Source organism: Notolabrus celidotus, chromosome 14 (assembly GCF_009762535.1).
Source record: "Notolabrus celidotus isolate fNotCel1 chromosome 14, fNotCel1.pri, whole genome shotgun sequence".
Classification (NCBI taxonomy): domain Eukaryota; kingdom Metazoa; phylum Chordata; class Actinopteri; order Labriformes; family Labridae; genus Notolabrus; species Notolabrus celidotus.
Genome location: NC_048285.1, coordinates 30870525 through 30898148, shown reverse-complemented (window position 1 = coordinate 30898148; position 27624 = coordinate 30870525). Strand labels below are relative to the sequence as shown.

The window sequence follows — 27624 nt, the reverse complement described above, 5'->3', positions numbered from 1 at the left end:
AGGTAAACCAGAACCTCAAAAAACACAGTTAAACACATCAATACATGTCATCAGTGAACATCTGCTCCTTTATAAACTCCACAGCAGGATCTTAAATGTGTGTTTAAAGGTGAGGCTCACAGACAGCCTGCTGATGTACGGAGCAGTCTGCACATGCATGTGTCTCCTCCCCTGCTTGCTTTATGTGTAGCTACCTCACGTGGAGCTGTTAGCTCATTGGTGGCACTTTAAAAGGTCAGGTGCAGCCAAAGTCAAAGTTGAAATCATTTGTTCTTTGTGTGCAGCGCTCGGTGGCAATAATGAGAGCTGTGCAGGGCCAAAGGTAGAGCCTTGTGTAGCACAGCAGGACTCTCCCCAGAGGAAAACAATTACACAGCCAGTGAGGAGGGTTTTACCTCCGTTAGTGTGTACGCAGCCTGAGGGGTTTCATCTGTAAAGCACAGAACCAACGCGGCCCCAGAGATTTGCTTCTGACATTATTTAAGATTCTGCAAACAATTCGTTCTTTGATCTGTGACACTTTCACGCAGAGACGCCTGAGGGGAATACGATGAGCAGCGACAGGATGTGTTTAATCAAGAGCTGGAGAATCAGCCTAATTTGTTTTGAAGAGACTTCAGATTCTTTTATCAGAATCTCACAGGGAATGGGAAAATATAGATTTTTCTTTTAATTATATTTGACGAGATAAATGAACCGTGACCTCCAAAAACTACCTATAGAAACGGATATGTGTCCATGAAGCTAACTCTTTGCCATCACAGATTAAAATTCAGAAGAATCAGATTTCAGAAACATGTAGAATCATTTGTCTCACAAGCTTTGGTGAGGACAAACAGATTTCTTCATGTGCAGCACAGTGAGTTTCTTCTTGTGTGACTTTAGCATCCACGTCATGCCAGAGTGTGCACCCTTCCAAGACTCGGTATGAATAAAACTTGTGCCAAAACTTTCATCCTTCATTCTTTTATTGCAAATAAAAGGACCCCGTCCTCCGAGACATCTCTTGCCAACTTTAACACCATGAAGTAGGTCAACAGTCAGGCAAATTAAGTGAAGCCTTACCCACAGAGTCCTTTTTTATGGAGCGATGTGGAGGCTGACAATAGGGGTCCCTGGCTGAAATGACTGGCTGCTGCTGCTGTAACAGATAATGGACTAAATAAAGAGGGGTAGTAAAATGTTTCAGAGAGAGCTAATGAGACAAAAAGCTGCTCTATGGAGGCTTTATGGAAGGCAAACACTAACAGAGAGGACATATGGATGCACTACATGTTGCATCATTAATAAAACAAAGGGTGCATATATTATGTAGCTATAATTAATGTTAAGAGTTATACCAGGCGACACAGGCGTTAATAAGAGCCAATAATGAGCAGCACTACCCTCCTGCTTCTCTTTACACTGAGAACTGTTACAGTGAGTGTAAGTCTCATCCTAAAGTCCACCAACGTCTTCTTATGTATGTTATGTTGAGTTACTAGGACTCTATAAACACTCCTCCAGCCGCTGGGACTTGTTTTGTTGATGGTTTTTGGTGTGGGAGGAGAGAGAAGTGAGACTCTTGGGACTGCACCCTGAGGACAGGAGGAGGCAGAGAGGGTAATTGGACTGCAATGCATCATTAGGAGCCATTAGACAACAAATATTCCCCCTGCTCCACACTCCCTCCTCGAGAAGCACCTCTGGCCAGCTTTAACCAAACAATTTCTCTGTCAGGATATTAGAAAACCGTCTGAAACAGGATGCAATTTTAGCAGCTGATTAGTTTTAAAACGGTCAAACAAACACCCCGAGTGTCTCACTGTTACTGCCTGAAATGCTGAGGTAACTGTTTGAAGGCAGGAAACGGATAACGGACAAATTCCAGAAGATCCGTGTCTGTCTCCGATCCGTCACGGCACCGGATATGATAGGTTTCTATACCAGTCAATGGCTGTTTTCAAAACCACTTACTAAACTAACAGTGCGTACTGATTTGGTGAAAATTCAGTATGTAGTATGTGAGAGTAAAATCTGCAGTATGCCAAAACTACCCGGGTGTACGGCTGAGTACGGATTTGGGAAAATTCACAGTATGCATCGGACCAGTCTGCCTCATGTACTGTTTCCCACAATGCACAGCGCTCGTTCCACTTTCTCTTTTCTCATCTTTTTTGACAGGGAGATCTCAGTTTGTATGTGCTATGAAAATTATTACATTCCATATAAACCACTTCCTAACTTTTTAAATCATCAGTGGATGCTAAAGAAGCAGTTTCTCTATCAGCTTGGCCATTGTTTACTTCTGCTTTCTGAAACTGGAAATCCAGTGACGTCTGGCCCAGCATACTGCAGACCAAACCCAACAGAGCAGTCAGACTACATACTGAATTCAAACGCAGTATGTAGTAGGCAGTATCTACTGAATACTGCATTCGTAGGTAGTATGTAGCAGGCTGTTTCAAAAACAGACAATGTGTTAACTTCCACTGGATCCACTCCGTTGCGTTCCAGTTGCGTCTTTGATCTGGCAGGTCAGAACGCAATGGATCAGATATGCAAAACTTCTATTTCTGCCAGATGTCGGAGCACGACGCATCAATCTCAACAGAGCAGATGGAGCGGGACAGGAAGTCAGGTACCAAAACAAAAACATCTGGTTGATTTTCAGAATAAAACACTGTGTTATTGTTAGATCGTTTTTAACTTGACTATGACAACAAAATGTCATGATGAGCGGAGCCAGGCCTGGAGTCAACCGGTCAGAGGTTTTCAGAGGACCAGGAAGACAACATGGATGAGGAGAGGAGGAGGAGAATCCTTGATTCAGTGATTACCATGGGGAAAACCTCGGTCACATGACTTCAGGTCCGGCGGACCTCCTCCTGATCGGAGACGGACCTGACACGGACCTGGTGGAAGTCCCGTGTTATGAATGAAATACAACACGCTGAAGAGTGTTAGATAAACCTCTCTCAGTGACTTCAGTAAGGAAAATAATCCAAACTGACTTCTCTTCCTTCAGTTTGTGTACGTTTGTTTAATCTACAGCTGATATTAAAAACTCATGACTCATGATTCATGTTTTCAAGTGTGTAACAACTTTCCTGCCCTTGCGATAAGACCAAGGTGAAGCATACGCTGACGAGCAGCTGGTGTGAGGTTTGTGATGTGATTTTTTTTTTACTGCAAAGCTGTGCAGTTAGATGATGGGAATATATTATCCACAGTCACCAGTGACATCCAGCAGATGTTCTCTGGGAAACAGCAACACATTATAAAATGAGTCAGATATTCAGAAAACCAGTAAAGCTGCGTCCAGTGTTCGGATGTTTATCTTTAATTCTCTTCTTCTTAGATGGAATGAAAACATCTTTTTTTCCCCTCACCTTGTTTCGTCAGTGCTTCTCTGAGAGCAGGCGTGATCATCTCTCTTCGTTCTCCTTCGTCTTCAACCTTCTTCACTCCGTTCAGCCTGGATAGTTTCACCATCTGGCCGTCTCCTTGACCCTCAGCTTGGCTCTGTGCCGGACACAAAACTTAGAGTCAGTGATTTTTTATAACCCAGCTCTGTCTTGCATTGTAATGACGAGCATTTGTCACAACTGCAGAGTCATAACTTTAAAGGTGACATATCACGCTTTTTTCATCAATATATATTGGTCTAAGAGGTCCCCAAAACATGTCTTTAAAGTTTATGCTCAAAAAAACACTTTGAAATCAGATTTTGGACTGCCTGAAAAACCCTCTTCTTCAGTCCTCCTCAGAACACTCTGTTTTCTCTCTGACCACGCCCCCTCAGGAAGTGGATGTGGCTTCGGCTCTCCAGCATGTTGATCTAATGTTTACATGTTGCATGCATAGACATGGCTGCTCACAGACCCTCTGAATTTGATCCAGAATCTGATCCTGACCGAGAGGCGCCTGCAGCAGGACCTTTCTGAAGGATTGGTCACAGATTTAGTGTTTCTTGTTGTTTTATTTGTCAGTATGTAGACGTGTGTCTTGGTTCACAGCGAGAAACATGTAGCTATGTAGCTATGCTAACTAGCGCTAGCACTTTTCCATGACAAATAAAAATCATCCACTAGATCTTCAAATCTGCAGACGTGGGGAGTAAAACCGACCTCTGTGTTTAGTAAGACAGCCTACAACTAGCATGCCTCCCTCCTAAGCTCCTTGTTAGCACACATATGTGCAGGGAATGAAAAACAGAGGAGGGGTTGAGTTGTAATTTATACAGTCTATGGGCTGAACAAGCTCTGATCTCTGACTTCCTGTTACAGACCGGATGGCGTTGTGACGTATGACAAAACACTGAAAACTGAAACGGCTGGTTTCAGCACACATTTACAGAAAGGTGGAGAAATCAGAACAGGGGCAGAATGGATTCTTTTCATTCTCAGGGGGTTTGTAGACATGCCAGGGAAACATATTTCAGGTAGAGAACCATTAAAAAGTCCATTTTGCATGATATGTCACCTTTAATGTTGAGAGAAGGATTCAGACTCACTTGGAGGAAACATTTAACATGCAAAACAAAATATGGATCATTTATGAAACAAATGAAATACCAATCAGACGCTGATAATTTATTTCACAGAGGTACTCTGGGACGAAGCCGAGCCTGCAGGAATTAAACTGAGAGGGTTCAAAGAGAGTTGAACAGAAAGACTGCTCGCACTGTGCGATGGGTTTTATCTCCACAACAGTGAGGAGGAAGTTCATCTAAAAAAAGCCAAAAAAGGCCGTTTGAAAATGTGTTCGCGACTTGATCATGATGATGCTCATCACTTTGGGGAACCAAGTTAAAAGCAAGACGAGCTTCTTCACAGTGTTTGATGTTTGACAGGCTGAAGATCAAGGGTTGTAATTCTGCAGTCCTTGCATGACAGAGTGTGACATAACCGTTAACCATTGCATAACGTGAACACTTTGAACAAAGAGGCATCATCCCGTCTGAACATTATAGGGGTAATCCTGGTCTAAGCCCCCTCAAGGCCCCGGCAACAAAAGCTACAAGTACCCGACTATTGTTGTGCTTTATACCACAGCAGCTGTCTCTTTTGATAGCAGAGCTGCTGGAGCCCATTTGTTTGTAAGATTTACAACTTCCTTCAGGGCAGGCTTACATAACTGCAGTGTACAGCATTTGTATGTAAATCTGAATATATTAGAGATGTGCTGCTAACAGATCTAACAGAAGATCGATTCACTCCTCAGCTTGATGCAACAAATGCTTTGATACCTGGGGATCAGATATCTGTATATATTCTATATTTTGGAGAGTCGTTTTGAGATCATGCATGTAAAGTGTCTGCTTGTCTTTGGGGTTCTATAAGTCATCTTCTGAGTACAGCGGTGCTCACAAAGGGGCTGATACTCCGTTTATAATTGACGGGGGATGTTTGTCGTTTGTGTTCCTGAAACCTTTAACAGTTCACTGGTTTCCCAGCAGCTCATCACAGGACAATAACCTCGGTCCACACAGGTCTGGATGCTTTTGACACGGTCTGGTGAGTCTTAAAAGGGGCTCCAAGAACACAAAATAGAGCCTGTGTGCTTCAGTCTGATCCCCACCTGATATTTATCACCCATACATTCTGTATTTACAGCTTTATTAAAACAATCTGCCCTTGTCCTAATTACTATTTATACAATTATTTATATTTATTGATTTTGTTTTTATTATTATCATGGATTTATTATTTTTGTGTTAATCATTACAATCTTAATATTATTATTATTTTGTATGTTTGTATTTGCTTATTTTTAATTTTGTACTATCTATTTATTTATTTATTTATCTTTACTTTCAGACTATGGACTAGATGTTTTCAAAAATATTGTTGTTTGTTTTTGCCTCTGAGTCTGATGGCTGCATTGTTGTTTTGTGATGTTGGCTGATAAAAATGTTCAAAAAATAATAATAATAATAATAATATGCCCTGGGTCTTAACTAGGCCATGCTTCTCTTACAAAGCTGTGAACACTTATAAAGCAGCACCTTTTAAATTAATTTGAGAACATCTTAAATGTGTATCTGGCCTCCTGCTCTATGCAAGTCCAATTTTCAGTGTATTTTTTGCTCTGTTTTTGGTCCCTACCAACCTCTTAAGGCTGATTTATACTTCTGCGTCTCCCCTACGCAGCAGGGGCTGACGCGGACATGAGCCCCACATACTTGTGCGTCGATGTGTCCGTGTCGCGCAGCAATTCTCCTCCGAAACGCTTGAGGGCAGTGTGTTCTCTCTGATAGCCGGCCGCCTGCTTCCGGTCCCGCTACGATCTCTGTTTACTTTTCCACATCGATTCAGAGCGTGTTATGTTAATCTACAGCTGATACATGTTGCTGTTTATCATACACACATGATTACATGAAGGATAGAGAGGAGGAGATGAAATACACGGCCGATGTGTGGCCGATGTCCGGGATCCCGGAAGTGCTGTGAATGCGGGAAAGACAAAGCCGTCGAGCGGACCAATCACAGAGCTTGCGGTCCGCGTCGGCTCTACGCGTAGTTACATTTTGGAGGAGGTGCACGTCAGCTCCGTGCGTAGGCCTCTGCGTAGGTACGGGAGCTACGCGGACCCCCGGCGTAGGGTACGCCGTTGATTCAACGCAGAAGTATAAATCAGCCTTTAGAGAACAACATTGCTCTAGATCAACTGAATGAATCACAGCCAGATTAAATGATTATAAAAAACAATATTAAACTGTCTTTTTGACATATTTTTCACCTGCTTTTGGAACCCAAAACCTTAAAAAGAAGAAACTGAGCAGTAACTTTGGGCAGCCTGATCCCTGCTGTTTTAGCGAGCCTGAGCAAAAGACCTCGCTGAATTATACAACCTTGTCTGAGTGTTGATGTCTTTGTGGACTGTTTGTTGAGCCTACAGTGTGTGTTCTTGTGTTTGTCTATGTCTGTGGAAATGCAGAAAGGTGCTGTGGAAAAGAATTTCCCCAAGGGGACAATAAAGTCTAAAGTCTAAAGGTCAGAGATGAAGCTCCGACTCCAGCGTTTAAGCTAACGCCCCATTTGTTGTGCATTTGAGTAAGAACATAATTCAAGCACATCATCTAACCTATGGACTCAGTCTGGTTTGTGCAGCTTAAGCCACATGTTCCCCCATTAACCAGCCTCATAAGCAGGTCCGATAAAGACACAGCTGTCATGGCTGACAGCAGCAGCCGTCCCTCAGAGAAGCAGCTCCTCTGTTAATGAGGGATACTCAGAGTAAGTAAGCCATCAGGTTGTGTCAGAATCCTCCCACATCAGATTTGGCGGAGTGCTGGATGACATTTTAACTTAGTTATCTGCAGATTAAATGGTTTCCTGTGGGTGGTTTAAAGGAAGCTGTAATCCTGTATTCTGCATCCTGCAATATTTAACCCCAGAATGTAATAAGACGACCAAATTGAGCGTCTACCTCTTCCTCCTGCATCCCTGACATGTAACACTCTGGCAGCAGATGCAACACGAGCCAACAGTGCAGCAATCTGTCCCTGCGGTGTTTGCGTGCAGCACCAGAGATTCTTCTGGCCCTAGTTTCTGGTCCCCGCTGCTCAGCTTTTACCCTTGCTTCAGAGCTCACAGACGTCCAGTCATGCCCGGACCCGTCTGGGCTAAGAGAAGTAGGACATGTCACAGCACTGTGCATCACTCTGGAGCCTTGACACGACGTGGGGCTGAGGCGGACGGAGAATGAAGAGATAACACACGGAGCGAACGTGTGATCAAGGGACTAATATGAAGGAAGTTGGAGAGGAACACCAAACCTTAAAGACCAAGACCTTAAAGTGTGGAATCAAAGAAAATCAGATGCTGCCTTAGTTTTCCCAAATCTGCACTATTAGTTATTGATTATATCTCATTTATTACAGTATCCATGGTGTTTGTTTACTCAACTATGTATATGCAAATGTATGGGTGGATGTAACACACTGATGAGGTTGGTTTTCTGTAGTTTCCCTGATTGTTATTACGTTTATGACAGTGTAGGGGCCCTAAAGTTGATTTTCTGTCTTATTCGTTAATCATGATTATTCCCTTTTTTATTCCTCACTTCATTTCCGGTTTTGGGTTCATGGGTGTGGTTAACCTTTTAAGTACCTGCTCAGTTGGTGGCGGGAGGTATACAACGAGGGTGAGTGGGGTTGAGTATTTTTTGTTGACCGCCACCGTCATTATCATTGTTTATTTAGATCTTTGTTGGTATTGATTTATTTTGAGTGTTTGTTAATAAATATAAAACTTACTTTCAACTTTGATTTTGATGTAATGGCAAGACGCGTCACAAGCACGACCCCATTTAGTCTCTGCGGCAACTTTCAATTTGAGCCGCTTCAGACAGCAACACAACACATCGTGTATTTTTAAGTCATGTATGTACCCTAACTGAAACCTCCTTTCATTAACACTTTGGTAAAACAAGGGCAACCAAATCATTGATGCTTATAATTTAAGTGTCTGTTTTTTTGTATTCAATGCTGCTCATACGTGCCTTAAATTGCCCCCAGGGGAAAAATAAAGTTTTTTGAATTGAATTGAATTGAAGAGATGCAAAGTAAATATTGTCCATGCCTGTGGAACACCCTACCTGAAGATCTGACGGCTGCACAGAGTATAATCAAGACATACCTTTTTAGTCTCGCTTTTAACTGAGTTTTATTCTTATAGCAGTTTTATTTCACCTAACTTTATTTATTCATTTATTATCTTGTTCAAATTTTAGTAAATTTGTATTTTATTTATTTATTTATTTATTTATTTATTTATTTATTTATTTATTTATTCATTTATTATCTTGTTCAAATTTTAGTACATTTGTATTTTATTTATTTATTTATTTATTTATTTATTTATTTATCATTTTTTTCAAATTTTAGTCACTTTTTATTTTATTTATTTATTTATTTATTCATTCATTTATTATCTTGTTCAAATTTTAGTACATTTGTATTTTATTTATTTATTCATTTATTTATTTATTTATCTATTTATTTATTATCTTTTTCAAATTTTAGTTACTTTTTATTTTATGTATTTATTTATTTATTCATTTATGTATTAATTAATTAATTCATTTATTCATTTATTATCTTGTTCAAATTTTAGTTACTTTTTATTTATTTTATGTATTCATTTATTTTTAGTATAGCATCTTATTTTCTTTTAATGGTTTAAAATTTTAGTGTTTTCTTATCTTAGAAATGTATCTTATTTTGGTGAGTTTAATTTCCTGTGTTGAGTTTTAACATCTTATTTTTCCTCCAGTGTTTCCTCAGTTTGTTCAGCAACTTCTTTTTTTATTTTTCATTTATTTTATTTTTATTTGTATTATTATTATTGTTATATATTGTGTTTTTAACCTGTGGGAAGGGTTTGGGGTTAGGATGGGGGTCTTTTTATTTTATTTTTATACATATCTCTCTTTTTTTATTTATTCCATTGTAAGTTGTTTTTATGTACAGCACTTTGTGTTACAATGTCATTGTATGAAAAGCGCTTTATAAATAAAGTCTGATTGATTATTAAAACCCAACTAATGGAATATCCAAGTCACAGAGGTGCAATCTTTTTAAGAAATGTAAACAAACAAGTACTAAAGTGAAGTTCTGTAGAGCTGTTCTCAAGTTTGTTTGGCTTCTCCCCCAACAAAACACAATCATCCTCACTAACTGTGGATTTCTTTTTTTAATGGCAACATGTGTCAAAACAGCAGCTCCTCAGATATAGCAGCCAAACTTCGGGGTACAACAAAAGCCCTTAAGTAGCTTCTTCATCTCTAATCCCTCCCTCTGCACACTGATCTAAAAACATCAGGTCCAAAGAGCTTTGTCTCTGCTTAGGTAAATGATCCGTTCCAGACTCACTCCTATCTGGCATCAGTCCCTGAGCATGAAACAGACCTCCGAGCAGCAGCAGAAACCTGCCAGGACGAGGCTGAGGTGCACGATATATGTGCAGAATCAATTAGAGACAAATGGAAATGAAGCTTTGCTGGCACTTTGAGAACATAAATAGGAGCACAGCCACAGATGGGTATGGACTGAGGCCGGGCAGTGTGACTACTCTACTGGCAGCCGATTGCAGCGTGATTGCCAATCTACCACTGAGTACATAAGAAGGAAACAGTTGTGGGGAATATATATCACCAGCAAACTCAGCTGTGATCCAGTCATTCTCAACCATGCATGGTTACAAACTGACCAACCATCTGTGCCATACATAGCTCATAGCCGTCTACTTTGTATGCATCAGTCTAAACATGTGAGGCTGAACTTAGCTGTCAAAGTGAGATGATGCACGAGGACGCAGACAGCTACTGACACTTTAATTCAGTCTGTGTACGATACGAACCCAGCAGAGAGACAGATGTCTGATTGTAATGGGTCTGACAGCATGAAATCAAGAAGTGTCACAACCAGGGAAACTCATCAGGGAGAGAAAACAGCAGTAATCACTGGACTGCCTGGTACCAAATAGACTGAGTGATCAATACCGGGCATGTTGTTGGAGATGGGTGTCCTCAGTCTGAGATAGAAACCGACTGAGTGAAGCTCAGAGTTCCTTCGCTCAATGACAATTTGATGATTGATGCAGCGAGCTCCCTCGTTCTCCTTTAGAATGAAGTTTTCAGGGAATATGTTTATTATCTGTTTGATGGAGTTCTATAAAAAGGAGACACTGCTGGACTCATGAAGAACAGTTTACCTTTTTAAAGGCTGGGGTTGGAAGTCAGATTTAGATACACTTTTTGTTATACTGGTTAAAATGATCTTTATGTCCCGATTAGGGATGTACATTTTAAGTATTTTCCGTGATCGATTTTTGGAAATGTTAACGATCAATTATCGATTAATTGATAAAAAAAAAACATTATTATTCTTATGTCAAAAACAATGCCAAATACGTTGTTTTCCCACTAAATTGTATTTTCTGCAGCAACAAAATGCAAATCACTGACGGGATTGAATACGGGCACATGTTTGACACGCAGAATATCAACGATCAGGCTCATTCAAATATTCACCGCGGACATAGTCTTATAAAGTGAAGGCTCATAATACTAACAGAAAAGTACTTCAGACCATAGACTGTAAAAAATATGGACGTAGTATCCGTGACGTCACCCATCTGTTCCTGAGAGCTGTTTTGAAGCAAATCGACGGCAGCAGCCATATTGGTAATGCGGAACTCAACTAGGCAGAGTGTGACGTAGTGTGAGTCCCTTAGCCAATGGCTGTGTGTTCCCGACCGGGATTCACGTCAGTCATGTCCTTATTTGGGCAAAACTCATAATATTAATATCTTCTTAACCGTCACGTTAGAAAAAAATTCACCCCCCGTACAGTGTATGCCATTAGAGAGATTAGCTTCATAGGGCCAAGCCGTTTTTTGAACCAGGCTGTAAACATGTTTATTAATGCTGCAAAGATCGTCTTTTTCCCATTCATATCTATGTGGTTTCCGGTGTTTCTGCAGCCAGCCTCAAGCGGATTTTCGATGTATTGCAGTTTATATCACTTCCACATTGGCTTCATCATTTGAGACCGGAGTTTGCCGCTTGCTTCAGACTCACAGTGTCCAGTTTTCTGTCTACTCGTTCTTATTGAGAAAAATAAACATGTGTATTCGGTCAGGTGTCAGCCGGGAGCGCAACCGGGTCATAATCAGTCCCGCTGCAGAAAAGCTCAGACGGCTCTGATGTTGCTGCTCTGTAAACATAGCGTACCTGAATTGCCCCCAGTCTGTTACCTTCGTATCCAAAGGTGGGAAATATCATGTTTAAAGCTGTCAACCTTTGCGTCCGTGTCGTTGTTGGCAGCAGTTTTGTATTGATCCTCTTTTAAAAAGCGCACGTGCAGATTTGACGCACAGCCGCAGCCGCCAGCTGAGCGCAACACCTTTAACAGCTGATTCACATCCAAACATGCTTTAAACTTAAAACACCTCCCTGATAGCTGAGTGTAATATGAGACCACATGATGTTTGTTCCACGTGACGGAAAATTGATAACAAAAATTCGTGTTTCGAGGAATTTCTTAACAATCAATTAATCGATAATCGATTAATTGTGGTCCTCCCTAGTCCCGATGGCAATCAATACATAATGTGTTCTTAAAAAGGAGTCCTGAGGAAATGCTACATTCAAATTCATGCTAGTTTTCCGTGATTTCCAACCCTAGCTTTAATCTGGTTTTTAACCTGGACCTCTCCCCCCAGGACGTACAAAATTCAACCTCTCCCTCCACCTTCAAATCCCGCCTCAAAACTTACCTTTTCCGCCAAGCCAACTCACTTTCATCTGTCTCTATGGGACCTGAGATACTGTTGTATTTTTTTTTTTAAAGTTATATTTTTTGGGCTTTTTGCCTTTATTTGATAGGATAGTGAAGAGAGACAGGAAATGTGGGGAGCAGAGAGGGGGGAAGACATGCAGGAAATGGTCGACCAGCCAGGAATCGAACCGGCAACCCCTGCGACGAGGACTATAGCCTCTATATGTGGGGCGCTTAGACCGCTAGGCCACCAGCACCCCGATACTGTTGTATTTATGTATTTATGTGTGTTGTAAGGTGACCTTGAGTGTCCAGAAAGGCGCCTATAAATAAAATATATTATTATTATTAATATCAGTAATTTATTTTTAGTCCTGGTCTGCATTATTACCACTATGACTATTGATTTAGCATCAGTTTAATTGATTTGATTTGATTCTATCTTATTCAATTATATATTATTTCTATATTATTTTATTTTTCTGGTATTTCTTTGAATTTTTTTATTCATTTGATTGTCATGATTTTATTTTTTAAGTATTTTATATCACTTTACTTTCTACTTTTACCTACTGCTGTTGTTTTCTGTCTCTCTGATCTTTTGTGAAGCACTTCAGGCTGGATGCTTGAATGTATGAAAGGTGCTATATGAATAAAAATGAGTTGAGTTGAATAGAGATGTGCTGATTTTTCTGAAAGAGCATGGTTTGTTGTGCGGTCCTGGTTTCTTAAACTACATCATTTACAGAAAATAAAAACACGAGGACACAAATGTGATGAAACCTTGCTATGATCAGTGACAAGCTTCACCACAATGACTTTAAAAATCTGAATGATTTAAGAGAAAGCATGTTAGAAACCTTTACTCGGTAGATAATCAACAGATATTCGGTTGACTATGTGACTTAATGTGATAAATGTCCATCAGGCTGATGTGCACATATGACAGAGCGGTGTAAGATGTCTCACTCAGAGATTTGAGAGTCTCTGTCATCACCTAGTGGTCAGACTCAGCCAGACTGAGCTTCACCTGCAGATATAATGACAGGCATCTCAAACAAAGAGAGTCTGGTGCAGGGTTACCTTCTCTGATCTCTAAACCTGCAACACTGAAAGAACCTCTTATTCAGCCTATTTAACCTGCTTAAAGTCTGAATGTAACCCTGGAGAAACACAGAGAGTCAGACAACAGATCAGAAACCTGTAGACCTCAGTTTGTTCTGGTTGTATGAGCAGATTGAGATATTCCAGTCAGGGGAATTTCCTTGTTCACACTTAGTTTGCAGCTTGGCTAAAGACTTGTTATCTCTTGGCAATTGCAAATGTTTAGTGTGCAAACTAATTACATCTTGCACTGCCTGCTCTGTGAGACCGAATTATGCAACAACAACAAAAAACATCCATTTGTTACAGCAGACACATGGAAACATCTTGAAATCCAAGGCTGATTATGTGAGTCATCAGAGCCATGATTATGACGAGTAACCAGATATTAATAGATTTAATTTGCAGCAGGTGAACACTGACTTGGTGTTCCCACATCACAAAGGGAAAAACTCAACCTTTGGTTTCTTCAGGAACACTGAAGGAGAACATCCTCATGAAAAAACAGGGTTTTTAATAAGTAGATGGAGACGGTTCATCTCTATCGCTCTCTATTAAATCAGGGAAGAAGTTGAAGGTGGAGTGTACAGCCCTAACAGGCTTTTCCGCCCCTCCTCTGTCTTCTTTCTTCCATCTTTTTCCTCACACTTTCTCTGTTCTCTCTCTCTTTTATGAAAATATGGGAGTAAGGGGAGGTAGAGCGTACATCCTGACCCTGCTGGGATGAGCTGAAGTTAAAAACAGGCTTCTCCTCTGCCAGCTCTGCCTTCCCTGTCCTTTTTCTACCACCTCTTGGCGGTGAAGGCTCACATGAAGGGATGTGATTCCAGGACGCCGGAGCTAACTGTGGAGTATCTTTATCGGACCGGCTTATGAGGCTGGTTAATGGGGGAACATGTGGCTTAAGCTGCACAAACCAGACTGAGTCCATAGGTTAGATGATGGGCTTAAAGGTGACATATCATGCAAAATGGACTTTTTAATGGTTCTCTACCTGAAATATGTGTCCCTGTCTACAAACCCCCCGAGAATGAAAAAAATCCATTCTGCCCCTGTTCTGATTTCTCCACCTTTCTGTAAATGTGTGTGAAACGAGCCGTTTCAGACTTCCGTGTTTTTGTTACGTAACAACAATATCCGGTCTGTCACAGAGTCAGAGCTCGGAGCTTGTTCAGCCCATAGACTGTATAAAATAATACTGAATCCCTCCTCTGTTTTTCATTCCCTGCACACGTGTGTGGTAACAAGGAGCTTAGGAGGGAGGCATGCTAGTTGTAGGCTGTCTTAATAAACACAGAGGTCGGTTTTACTCCCCACGTCTGCAGATTTGAAGATCTAGTGGATGATTTTTATTTATCATGTAGCCGTAGCTGTGTACCAAGACACACTTCAACATACTGACAAATAAAACAACAAGTAACACAGAATCTGTGACCAATCCTTCAGAAAAGGTCCTGCTGCCTTTCTGGCAGAGGTCGGTTTTACTCCCCACGTCTGCAGATTTGAAGATCTAGTGGATGATTTTTATTTGTCATGGATAAGTGCTAGCGCTAATTAGCATAGCCACATAGCTACATGTTCATAGCTGTAGCTGTAGCTGTGTACCAAGACACACGTCGACATACTGACAAATAAAACAACAAGAAACACTAAATCTGTGACCAATGGTTCAGAAAGGTCCTGCTGCAGGCGCCTCTCCGTCAGGATCAGATTCTGGATCAGATTCAGAGGGTTGAAGTAACGTGATCTCTGAGCAGCCTTGTATATTCAGCCAACATGTAAACATTAGATCAACGTGCTGGAGAGCCGAGGCCACATCCACTTCCTGAGGGGGCGTGGTCAGAGAGAAAACAGACTGTTCTGAGGAGGACTGAAGAAGAGGGTTTTTCAGGCAGACCAAAATCTGATTTCAAAGTGTTTTTTTGAGCATAAACTTTAAAGACATGTTTTGGGGACCTCTTAGACCAATATATATTGATGAAAAAAGCGTGATATGTCACCTTTAAATTATGTTCATACTCAAATGCACAACACATGGGGCGTTAGCTTGAATGCTGGAGTCCTAACTGGACCAAACACGGGTGACAGGAAGTGAGCACTTGATAACCCTGAGGGAAGTATTTGCTCTAGCTGCTCATTTATCTTCACGTCAGGGCTGTGGGAGGACATCAGAGGCCGTGTGGTAGGTTAGGTAACTTATCAGTAGAGCATAAATGGGCCTAATGAGCATGGGTTCCCTCACTTAAGAGTTTATCCTTTTCGTTAGAGCTCAAAAACCTTTTCAAATGTTTCAAATTAATTGTTTTACATTGTTTCAATAAGATTCAAACATTGTTCTCTCCTCTGCACAGTCATCACACCACACCTGCCTCGTATTAGATGAAGAGATCTGATTGGTCGCATCAGAATCCAGTCTGATAGAAACCTTCCTGAACAGCCAGCTCACCTGTCAGAGCAAACAACCCTGAGTTTGTAGATTTCCGTGCTTCCCGAGTCACACAAACACATTTCTGTCGTTTCTACAAACACAGCAGATCTGACACAAAATGCTGTAATATTTATATCACAGGAGGAGCAACAGTCTGTTGTTGAAGTCATGTTCCTTGTATAAATGAGACGTGAAACTTCTCCTGATATCCAGCACTGCCAGCTCGACACTAACTTTGTCACAAAGGCATTATGTTTTCATGAGAACAAAATGCATGAACCACAGCGGCTCCAGTCGCCCACTGAGCCTTCAGAATTTACTAAAGTTACTAAAAAATGTTTCTCCATGCAAACAGGAGGGAGGAGAACGAACACACTCGCTCCTTTAGAGCAAACATGAGGCTGAAGAGATGCAAAGCCTCCTCAAAAGTCTCGTTTCAGGTGAAGTCTGGAAGGTTATATTCACCCAGGGAGAAGTTCTCGTTTGGTTTCAGCCACAACACAACGTTGTTTTATGAGCGACTCGCTGTTATAATGATTCTCAGTTAAGGCAGGAGCTGAACAGAACGCAGGGAATCATCATCCAGGGATCAGCGCTGTAATGGGACGATCATTTACACATCAGGGACAAATAGATGTGGATTAGCTCAGCTTGTTGTTCAATCTTTTGCTACTACTGCGATCATACTGATCTATTTTACAGTAAAGCTTCTTATACTGAGGAGATTTACACTAACGCAGTCGTAGAAATGACCGTGTAATGTCACAAATGAGACGTTAAAATGAGGTGATCTCAGTCATTTGTTTTGAATCTTTCCTTCCTGCATGCCGCACACATCAGTCTGTAGAGGAGAGGAGGAGATGCTGCCTCTTCCTCCTCGTCCTCCTCTTCCTCCTCTCTGCTCTCTCTTGAGTGACTTGTTCATCTCAAGTCTGTGAGGTGGGCGTCCTCGCTCTTACACAAGCCTCTGCTTCTCGCCTGCCGGGGTCTGGTGTCTATCAACCCATCTGCCACTTCTCATTCAGTGACACCGCTTTCTCCTCCTTACTCCACACGCTCAGATTGGACTGAGGTGCTAAAAGCTTAAAACCCTGACGGTGCCCTGCTTAGGGACCTTAAAACCAAAACACTGGAAATAAACCTGCAGGGTGACGTCAAGTATGAAGCTGCGAAGCTTGAAGCCAAGGATTGGATTTACTACTATTTATAGGGACAGAGTTGATTTGAAACACTACTAGTTCCTCTTTAGGATGTTACCTGGATGGTAGGAGTTTACTGAAGGTAGGAAAAGGGGAAACATGTTAACTGATGTCATGTCAAGATCTACCTTATTAGTCTCGTTTTTAACTGAGTTGTATTCTTATAACAGTTTTATTTCACCTCATCTTATTAATTTATTTATCATCTAGTTCAGATTTTAGTCACTTTTTATTTATTGATTTATTCAGCTCAACTCAACTCAAACTTTATTTATAGAGCATTTTTAAAACAACCAGGGTTGACCAAAGTGCTGTGCAGAGCAAAAGCAGCACATATGACAAACATAACATATAATATAATACTGAAATACGTAAACACAGTGCAAATATATAACAAAATAAGATAGAATATAAATGCTTAATTAATTAATTAAGATTATGCCAGATGTCCACTCAAACTTAATTAAAAGATTTATTTATTTATTCAATTAATTTAATTTTTTTTATCTTTTTATTTTTTTTTTCATTTATTTATTTCTTTATTTTTTTATTCATTTATTTATTTCTTTTTTATTTTATTTATTTATTTATTTATTCATTTTTTTATTTTATTTTTTTTTCATTTTTTTTTTTTTTAATGTATTATCTAGTTCAATTTTTTGTCACTTTTTTTATCTTCTTTTATTGTAGTTATTTATTTAAAGTATAGCATCTTATTTTCTTTTAATTATTCAATATTTCAGTGTTTTATTATCTTAGAAATGTATTTTATTTTGGTGAGTTTCATTTCCTGTGTTGAGTTTTAACATCCTATCTTACCTCCAGTGTTTCCTCATTCAGATATCATGAGAGCGTTTCCTCAGTTCGTTCAGCAACTTCTTTTTTATTTTTCATTTATTTTATTTTTATTATTATTATTGTTGCATTTATTGAGTTCTTAACCTTAGGATTGTGGAGTGGGTTTGGAGTACATATAAATATATATATTTTATTCTATTTGAAGTTGTTTTTGTGTACAGAACTTTGTGTTACAGTGTCATTGTATGAAAAGCACTTTATAAATAAAGTCTGACTGATTGATTTTGGGTTGCTTCTGCACGACATCTCTGAATACTCACGTCGGGTACTGAACAGGCATGAATACATTACTAAAAGAGGAGTGCTGCTGAACAGAGTCTGACCTTTGCTTTCCTGGCACTGCTCATCATGTTGCCCAGATCCTCCATGTCGACCACTAAACCTGACCTTTTCTCTTGCAGGCCAGACTCGTCCTCATCGCTGCTGGACTCCAGTGGATCCTCCTGAAGCCAGACAGAAGGAAAAAAATAAGTGTACAAGAGAAGGGATTAAGTCAAAGACATGATGACCCTGCAACAAAACAAACATTAGAGGCATTCACGTATAGCTAATCAAAAACTTGTCCACATTTACATAAGAGAGGAGCCCATATGGAACACATTCACTGTGCGTTGTAATCTCCTCTCGCTCTGCGTGATTAAGTACGAGAGGCGTGAGCATGTTTACAGCGTTAAATGGGATTCATCACGTGGAGCCTCTGCACAGACGACCGGCTGCAGCATAAAAACAGGAGTAGTACAGTGGGCAGATAAATCAGCGGCACCGTGTTGGTTCCGCCTGAATGTCACCTCTGCTGAGTGCACTGAGTGCTGCAGACAGAGGGGACACAGTCTCAGCTAGAGTTGGCTCTAAAGGTGCCTGCTGCCATGACAACCAGTCATGTGTGTGTGCTGTGATGCATGTGAAAGCTGCTAGTGTGTGCGTGTGTGTGTCTTCTCGGCTTGTGTGAAATGTGTAATTCCGTTGCCTGGTGCTATTTTGGTGTTTTGACGTGACGGACAGCGCTGACAAGAGACGACAGAATCCACGTCAGCCTCTCGGGGACGTTTCTAACACGGCGCTCAGAGCGGACAGACACAAAATCAGTGCCACGAAAAAACAAAGCTCATGCACTGACAGCTACACTCCTCTTATTGATCCGATTTTAATCACACTGCTGAGGTTGTTTGGTCACTGCAGGGGAAGCTTTTATGGCATAAGTGCCCTTGTAATGTAAGAAAACATGATCATAAGCCAGAGGACGTTTTCCTAATTAAACATCAGCGGCACATCTTCTCAGCCTTTCACCTGCTCGTGTTTACTCATAATCTTTACGTGCTTACTTGGACTCAGGGTCAGGAGCGTGCACTGTGTGGAAACCAAGGATGCTGCTTGTTTATGAGGCTCTGAAGAAGACTGCTGCCTCGCCTAATCGTGCATGTTTAATGAACTTAGAAAGTTATGCTTCTCTAAGTCTGAAGAAGATCTGGGTCTTGTAGATCCTAGTTATATACACTACCAGTCAAAAGTTTGGACACACCTTCATATTCAATGGTTTTATTTATTTTAATTATTGTAAACACTGTAGATTAATACTGAAGGCATCAAAACTATGAAATAATCTGGTTTTCATAATCTGGATTACAACAGTAGTCAAATAGCTATCCATTGTGTACTAACCCTACCTCTGAACAACACAACTGATGGTCTCAAACACATTAAGAAGGCAAGTCATTCTACAAATGAACTCTTGACAAGGCTCATGTTAATTAGAAACCATTCCAGGAGACCACTTCATGAAGCGGACTGAGAGAATACCAAGAGTGTGTAAAGCTGTTATGAAGGAAAAAGGGGGCTACTTTACAGAATCTAAAATATAAAACAGATTCTGTTTTGTTTAACACTTTTTTGTTTATTAAATAATTCCATATATGTTCTTTCATAGTTTTGATGTCTTCAGTATTAATCTACAGTGTTTACAATAATTCAAATAAATACAAACCCTTGAATGAGAAGGTGTGTCCAAACTCTTGACTGGTAGTGTATAACATTACATTTCAGAGGCTAAAGACTCAAAGCGACCTTAGACAGAAGAGGAAGGTTCTTTATCTGAGGATAACACAGGCAGAATATTTAGGGATGAATGTTTCACCAAACTGGATTGAAACATTTTTGCGCCTTAATCAATAAAATCAGGACACATAGTCTAAAACGTATTGTTGTAGAAATCAGACGAATTCAGCGTTTTGCTCTCTGACCCTTCGGCAGGACGGCAGCTTCACTCAACGCTGAAGCCTGAACCACAGCCTTTAAACTTGAAGGAGTCAAACTGCTGCACCAGAGGCTAAGAGCTTTAACATCACTGTTTGTTCCCCATTAAACAAGGTCAGAAAGCAGGGCGCTGGTGGCCTAGCTGTATAAGCACCTCGCATTCAGAGGCTACAGTCCTCGTTGCAGAGGTTGCCAGTTTGACTCCCGGCCGTGACCACTTGCTGCATGTCTTCCCCCACTCTCTACTCCCCGCATTTTCTGTCTCTCTTCATCTGTCCTATCAATAAAAGGCAAAAGTCCAAAAATATAACTTAAAAAAAAAAAAAAAATGTCAGAAACGGTGTACCTCAGATCTGTTACTCTGCTCCTCCTCTTCATCCTCCTCCTCCTCCTGCTCCTCCTCTTCCATCTTCTTGTTCTTGCAGGTTCCTCCCGTCTTACAGTTTCCACTGCAGCTCTTCTTCTCCCCTTTGGCCAGAGCCTGCAGGCGGTTCATGAACTTCACCTTCCAAGCCAGGAAGTCTTCCTGGACGCTGCCATTACGGCTCTTCACCACGTTACAGTCGCCCTCGGCCCGGGTCAGGATCCGCACACCACTCAGCATCCACAGCCACTTGTCCACGTTTGTCCCCACCTAATGAGAAGAGTGAGGTAGAGGTAAGTTAAGTCCAGGGAGTGGACTAAGTTGACATTTTGATGAGCTGTGTGAACTCAGCAGGAAATTCTTTTAACAACAGATTCTAAACTATTTCCTCATGCAGTGTTTTTCTAATACAAATATTTCTTACTGTGTTGTAGTGGCCAACATAGACAGAGTTTCCCAGACCGAACACGGCGTATCTGAGGCCTTTGAGGTAAGTTTTCCCGTATCTGAAGTCAGTGGACGCCTCCTCCAGCCACTTACAGAACCACTCAGCGTTCTCTGTGGGCCGTCCATCCGTGTAGGTCGCCACAAGGAACACACAGACAGACTTGTTGTTGCACTGAAGGAAAAAGGAACAGAAATTAAACATTTCATTACACACAAAGGTAATCATCTGTAAAGGAGGGTGAGAGAGTTTTATTTATAGAGAACAATTCAAATAGAGAGTCAGTTTGAAATGATGTACCAAAGGGAAGTGAAATATTAGAATTATACAGAGGGTAAATCCCTCATCGCAGGTTCTATTCCAGCCTCGACCATTTACTGCATGTCCTCCCCCAATTTCTGCTCCCCACATTTCAAGATCAAGATTCAAGATTCAAAGGTTTTTATTGTCAATTGTCCCTATATATACGAAGACATACAGGAAAAATGTCCTGTCTCTCTTCAGCTGTCCTATCCATTAAAAGGTGAAAATGCACAAAAATATAACTTTAAAAAAGAAAATAAAGAATTAAATGTATAAACAATGATGGATAAATCTGGAATTACATCAATTAAAGGGGCCAACTTGAATAATAATGTCAGATATAATGATTTCATTCATTTTATCATCTTAGAAATATTGCAAAAGTCAGACCTTTTTTTAACGTTAACGTTGTTACAAGCCGCATCGATTGAATCGCTTTTAACCTTTTCAATGGTGTCTTGGTATGGGTCAACGAGTCTAAAAAACAAAAACAGACTGCAGGCCATAGTCAAGATATGCAGCAGGGTTGCGGGCACACCCCTGCCTGACATGTCAAGCCTCCACCGAGCCAGGACCCTCAGCAAGGCCTGGTCCATCGTGGCTGACCCATACCATCCCCTTTTTCTTGAATTTCGCCGGGTTCCCTCAGGCCGAAGATTCGCGATGCCGAATAGCAGGACGAATAGGAAGAGGAACTCTTTTGTACCGACAGCAGCTAGTCTGCTTAACAATGCCGCATAACTGTTGTTTCCAGTCGTTACTGTTGTTGTTGTTACCGTCTTGAATGTTTTGATGTTGGTGTTGTACTGTTTTGTTTGTTTGTGTCACCGCTGACTGAAAGACAAATTGCCCCCCGGGGATAATAAAGAAACCTTGAACCTTGAACCTTGATTACTGTAACTCCCTTTTTACGGGCCTGCCCAAAAAATCTCTCAGAAAGCTGCAGCTTGGGTTTTAACGAGGAGAAAGAAAACTGACCACATAACTCCTCTTTTAAAAACTCTGCACTGGCTCCCTGTTTCTTTTAGAATTGATTTTAAAGTCCTTTTACTTGTTTTTAAAGCTCTTCACAGCCTCGCTCCTCCATACATTACTGATCTCCTGTCATTTTATGTTCCAGCCCGATCACTGAGGTCCTCGAATGCTTCCCTTTTAAATGTTCCTCGTGTGTCTCACACAGTCACCGGCCAGAGGGCTTTCTGTTTTTATGCCCCTAGGCTGTGGAACTCTCTGCCTCTGGACATCAGAACAGCGAGCTCTCTGTGTGTTTTTAAAAGTAAACTTAAGACTTACCTTTTTAATGTAGCTTTTTAATTTGGAGTCATTTATTTTAGCCCTGGACTGCATTATCATTATTATTATTTTTATTATTATTTATTATTATTTTATTTCTTTTTTTTTTTTTTATAACTTTGTTTATTGGAGGCAGTTTCAGTTGTAACAAAGGAAAAGTACAATGCGGTACAGAGGACTTCCATTCTTCCCATTTTTCCCTCTTTTTTCCCTCCCACAAACCCATCCCACTTGTACTTCAAAGAAAAATATGTAAACAATACAGAATACATACAACAATTACACAAATAAGGAAAATAAGAAATCCAACCCAAATGTAAAAATTAAGAAATAAAAATAAAATAAAATGAAAGGGGGGGGGGGGCTCAGTCATCACAATCAGGCAGGGAAGTCAAAGATTCAATATGATTCAAGAGAGGGCTCCAAGTCTTATCGAATGTGCTTGAGGAACCATTAAGGGAAAACCTGAGCTTTTCAAGTCTAATAGACAGTAGCAACTCTTTCTACCATCTGTTATGAGACGGAGGTTGAGGGTGTTTCCATTTGAGAAGTATAAGTCGCCTGGCCAAGAGGGTAGTAAAGGCAAGAACAGTCTGCATGATTTTAGATGTAACAGGCTGCAGGGGGGCGCCAAACAAGGCCAGCAGAGGATCAGGAGTGATAGTTATAGAATATGCTGTGCTAAGCGTTTGAAATATTTCAGACCAGAATGTGGCAAGCCTGGGACAGAACCAAAACATATGAGAATGGTCGGCCGGGGATTGTTTGCACCTATTACATGAGTCAGTTACATTGGGATAAATCTTAGATAGTCTCAAATTAGTGTAGTGAGCTTTGTGTACAACTTTACACTGTAGGAGGCCGTGCCTTGCACAGATTGAGGAGGAGTGAACCAAACGTAAAACTTGTTGCCAATAAACATCAGGAAGCGTGGTTCCCAGCTCCTGCTCCCAAGAGTCCCTGGGGCAGGGCGCTGGGCTGTCATTGGTAACATTAATGAGGCTGTAGATACTTGAGATTAGCCGCTTTCGTTCAGGATCGAGAGCCAGTAGAGAGTCCATTAGAGTTTCCGGGGGACGACTGGGGAATTTGGGATTATTTTATTTCTTCTTATTATTATTATTATTTTTATCATTATTATCTAAAGCATTGTTTTAACATGTATTTATTTATCTTATTTATTTATTTATTGTGTTCATCTGTTCTCGTTAACTCTACCTTATTTCTACCTTTTATTTCCACTCTTAATTATTTTATTAATTTTACTGTGTTGAGTTTCTTTTCTTTTTTCAGTATTTCTTTCTTAATCATGCCTTCTATTATTTTACCATTGCTGTTTTTTTCTTACTGACTGTTACTCTGTGAAGCACTTTGGGCTGCATGTTTTTATGTATGAAAGGTGCTTTAGAAATAAAGTTGAGTTGAGAATTAAATACAAAACATTAGGTAAAAAAAATATATTTAAAAAAATCTCAGCAACATTGAGAGAAATAGAGAGCACTACATTTCACTAACAAAGACATGAATGCGCAACAAATGGACAAATAACCTGCAACTACAGTGTATTTCTAGTTTTATACACACTTCCTGTCACCATTCACACACACATTCTTACACTGACACAGGACAACACCCTCAACTAACAAAACCACACACTTGACTTTGCATTCAGAAGAAAATGAGGTTCAGGATCAGAGATGTGTGTGTTTAATTGAGTCAATAATAAGTTGGCACCAGAAGTAGTCGCTGGTTAAACGAGTTATTCAGATTTGTATTACTGTGGGCCTGAAGTCAGTCATATATTGTGTCTCATTATAACACCTTCATTCCCAGTGCTTCTGTATACAGCTAACTCAAACTATTCTGGGCTTCTTTAAATACTTTATTATTATTAATTGTATTCGTATTTATATCTTATTGTATTCCTTCTTTCTATTAATATTTTGACTTTTCATTCTGTGTATAAGAGCAACTGAATTTTGAAGAGTGCATCACTGTCTGTCTGAAAGAACAGCTCTTTCCTCTCTAAATCAAACATCCTCCCATTCCTCTCCCAACACACTACAAGGTGTCTGAGCTCACACATGAAAAGAGCACACTGATGAAAATAATCCATCTCTCTCTGGTGAGCTGGATTAGTGTAACACGTTTGTCGTCTGTGGCAGCTGTTTGAAGAAATGAAGGAAACGCTGAGCTGGAACAGAAAACATCTGCAGGCTGACTGTTCTGTTTGTCATCAGCGCTCAACAAGAAAAGAAAAAACTGTTATTAATTTCACTTGATTTATTCTGCTCTAATTAGGCCTTCCCTGTAAGTACGTGTTGCCAAGATTTATGTCCTTGAAGTAACATTTTAAAGATTTAATTAACACCCTGGAGCAACTTATTCATACAGTCTTTACAGCACGTTTTATCCTCTTCACAGAGAGGCAACAATTAATGAGTCACTTCAGTTATATGAAGTCAAAATGAAGGGTTACGTGCTGAGGAGCAGCTCTAATGCTGGCAGGGTTCTCTCGCGCTGACACCCTCCAGTCGAGGGCTTTACTCACATACTTCCTTTTCTACAACATCCTCTCTTTGGACTGGACTCACCTCTTCTGCAAGGTGATCGTCTGGATCGTAGTCCTTCATGTCGATCACCTCTGCTGGGATTCCCAAAGCCTGCACCTCCTCTGATAGCTCCTTTGCAAAGCCCTGCAGAAATGAAAAGATTAAGTTGATACTTATCAGACTACAGTATCATGTTTGAGCCTTGGCTGATTCATTGTGGCTAAACTAGGGTGTAGCATCTTCACAGACTCATGTGCAATATCCCCCCTGTCTGTTTATTAATGTGCAATAATAACTCATCCCTCTCTTCTTGCATGTGCAATACTTTTTTTCTACCCATCTTCTTGGTTCTGTACTTTGTTTTTATCCTATGTTACAAGTCTGTGCACATTTTTAACTGCATCACTGGTTTTGTAAATATTTGTAAATGTACATATATACGTTCGGGTGATGTGCTTATTTTACTTCTTTAATTTTAATTGCTAATAACTTTTTAATAATTACTATTTTATGCTCTTGTTTACTTTATACTGTTTTTCACTGTCTACCCTGCTGCTGTAACACTTTAAATTTCCCCGTTGTGGGACAAATAAAGGATGATCTTATCTTTTCTTATCTCTTATCTTCACAGGACAAAGAGCCGCTGAGAGGCTGAGGTTGGGTGTTGAACTGTCTGTTGCACTGAAGCAAAAAAATCACTGAATTCTGCAAAATATGTACAACTTTTAATGCATGAAAAAAAGATGATCAACTCGTGATAATGTGCACAAAACTGATAATTAAAGGGATCACAGTGGTCAAAGCAAAATAGCGGACAACAAAAAATACAGAGACCCAGATCCCCTCTTTCTCCTGCTCCAAACAAAAGGTGACAGGGGGCTTAAATGAACAGAATATCTCTGCCACTATATGACCACACATTTAACTATATCATAAACAAAAAACAAAAATAACACCACAAAATATGAAAACAATAACCTACCCTAAACCTCAGAAATAAATGCTGCACCTTTCAAATATTTCATGGCTCATACAGGGGGTGAATAGGGTTGCAAAATTCCAGGAATTTTCAAAGTTGGAAACTTTCCATGGGAATTAACCAGGAATATACTAAATTGAAAGTTGGCTCTTAATAGGGAACTTAAATATAGTTGTGGAAAATATATTTTAGTGTAATCCTGACTAAAACAACCAGATTTCATGCAAGTACAGTTGAATATCTATGCTATTCCTCAATCACATGCACATAGCACACTGCTTACTGCAGGGCTATTGAAACAGCGCCCCCTACATGCACTGTGCATATCTCCATCACATGCACACATGATTTCTAGAATCTTGCAGGGGATTTTTCATTTAACATTTTGAATTGGACTTTTTTGGGATTGCATTTTTGTTAATTTTTGAATGGGTTGGGTTGATAAAGTTCTACTAAGAAATAAATCTGGTTTAATTGTATTTATTTGGATGGATGTCTGCTTATAACAAACAAATATTTATGCTTGGATATGATACCTTTCCATTCAATTACCCTCAACTCCCAGTTAATTCCCATAAATTCCCATGAAAAGTTTCCAATTTGAAATATTTCCAAAATTCCCCAGCTTGACTTCCCATGGAAATTTACCAGAAATGTTCCACCCCTTTGCCCCCCTATGTGTAAGCAAGGATTTGGTTGTTTTTTTAATATCAGTACCTTTGCTGTTCCAGTTTGTGAGCCATAGAAGATCTTAACAGCAGACACATGAACCACAGTGTCTCTGCTGGAGCAATCATTCTTCTTCACTGCTTTGTACACCAACACTCCAACATCCTTGGAGAAGCTTTTCTGAAACAAAGAGGAAGAGGCATGCAGTGGATGAAATGACAGATTCAAAGACACATTTAGCTTCTTCCGTTTCCTTCTTTTCATGCAACTGCAAGATCCTTCATGCTTTCATTAAATATCACTCATACAAAAGGACGACTTGTGCACAGACACCCGGAAGAGACTACTCACCCTCTTCAGTGCAATCTTCACAGAGAACCAGATCCCAAAGATGAGAGCAGCAGCTGAATACAAGTACAGCCTGTTGTGCCATGTCCACATGAAGTAGCTCTCAGAGGGACTGTGGACATCCTGAGACACTGGAGGGACAAACACATCCCTGTGAGTCCTCTGTGTTCAGACAGGTGATGCACATAACAAAGACCTTCCTCTGAGGAGGATTATAAATGTGAAATCACACTGTTATTTATCTGACTGCAACAAGAAGCAGGTCATCATGTTTAATCATAACCTTGAGTCACCTGCAGCTCATTAAAGGCGGATTGTAAGCTAACCGGACATGCTAATTATTAACAATGCAATTTACGTTCGCAGTGAAAATGACGTGAAGTTAATATAATTCCGTTAAACTCTGAATAAGCTCACCTTTGGAATCCAGAGAGGACACAAAACCTGTGAAAGACAGAATACAAACCACGAAACTCAGCATTTTCTACATAAGAGAAATTAAAACACTCAGTCAACTGCAGCTGGGGATGTGCGCAACCATGTTGTTGTGCCGAAATGCATCAT

At 40.2% G+C, this 27624-nt stretch overlaps 1 protein-coding gene across 1 annotated transcript in view; it reads right to left on the bottom strand.

Annotated features, from left to right (window-relative positions):
- The window catches only part of tyw1 (tRNA-yW synthesizing protein 1 homolog (S. cerevisiae)), a 92319-nt gene extending 64695 nt beyond the window's left edge, over positions 1 to 27624 (bottom strand). Inside the window, exons 1-8 of the mRNA XM_034700880.1 lie at positions 27478 to 27624; positions 27064 to 27191; positions 26761 to 26892; positions 25107 to 25208; positions 20896 to 21090; positions 20454 to 20741; positions 18181 to 18300; positions 3372 to 3504 (exon numbers count right to left, since the gene is read on the bottom strand). Of these exons, the coding sequence (XP_034556771.1) occupies positions 3372 to 3504; positions 18181 to 18300; positions 20454 to 20741; positions 20896 to 21090; positions 25107 to 25208; positions 26761 to 26892; positions 27064 to 27191; positions 27478 to 27541 (1162 nt within the window). The 5' untranslated portion in view covers positions 27542 to 27624. The remainder of the gene's footprint in view (positions 1 to 3371; positions 3505 to 18180; positions 18301 to 20453; positions 20742 to 20895; positions 21091 to 25106; positions 25209 to 26760; positions 26893 to 27063; positions 27192 to 27477) is intronic.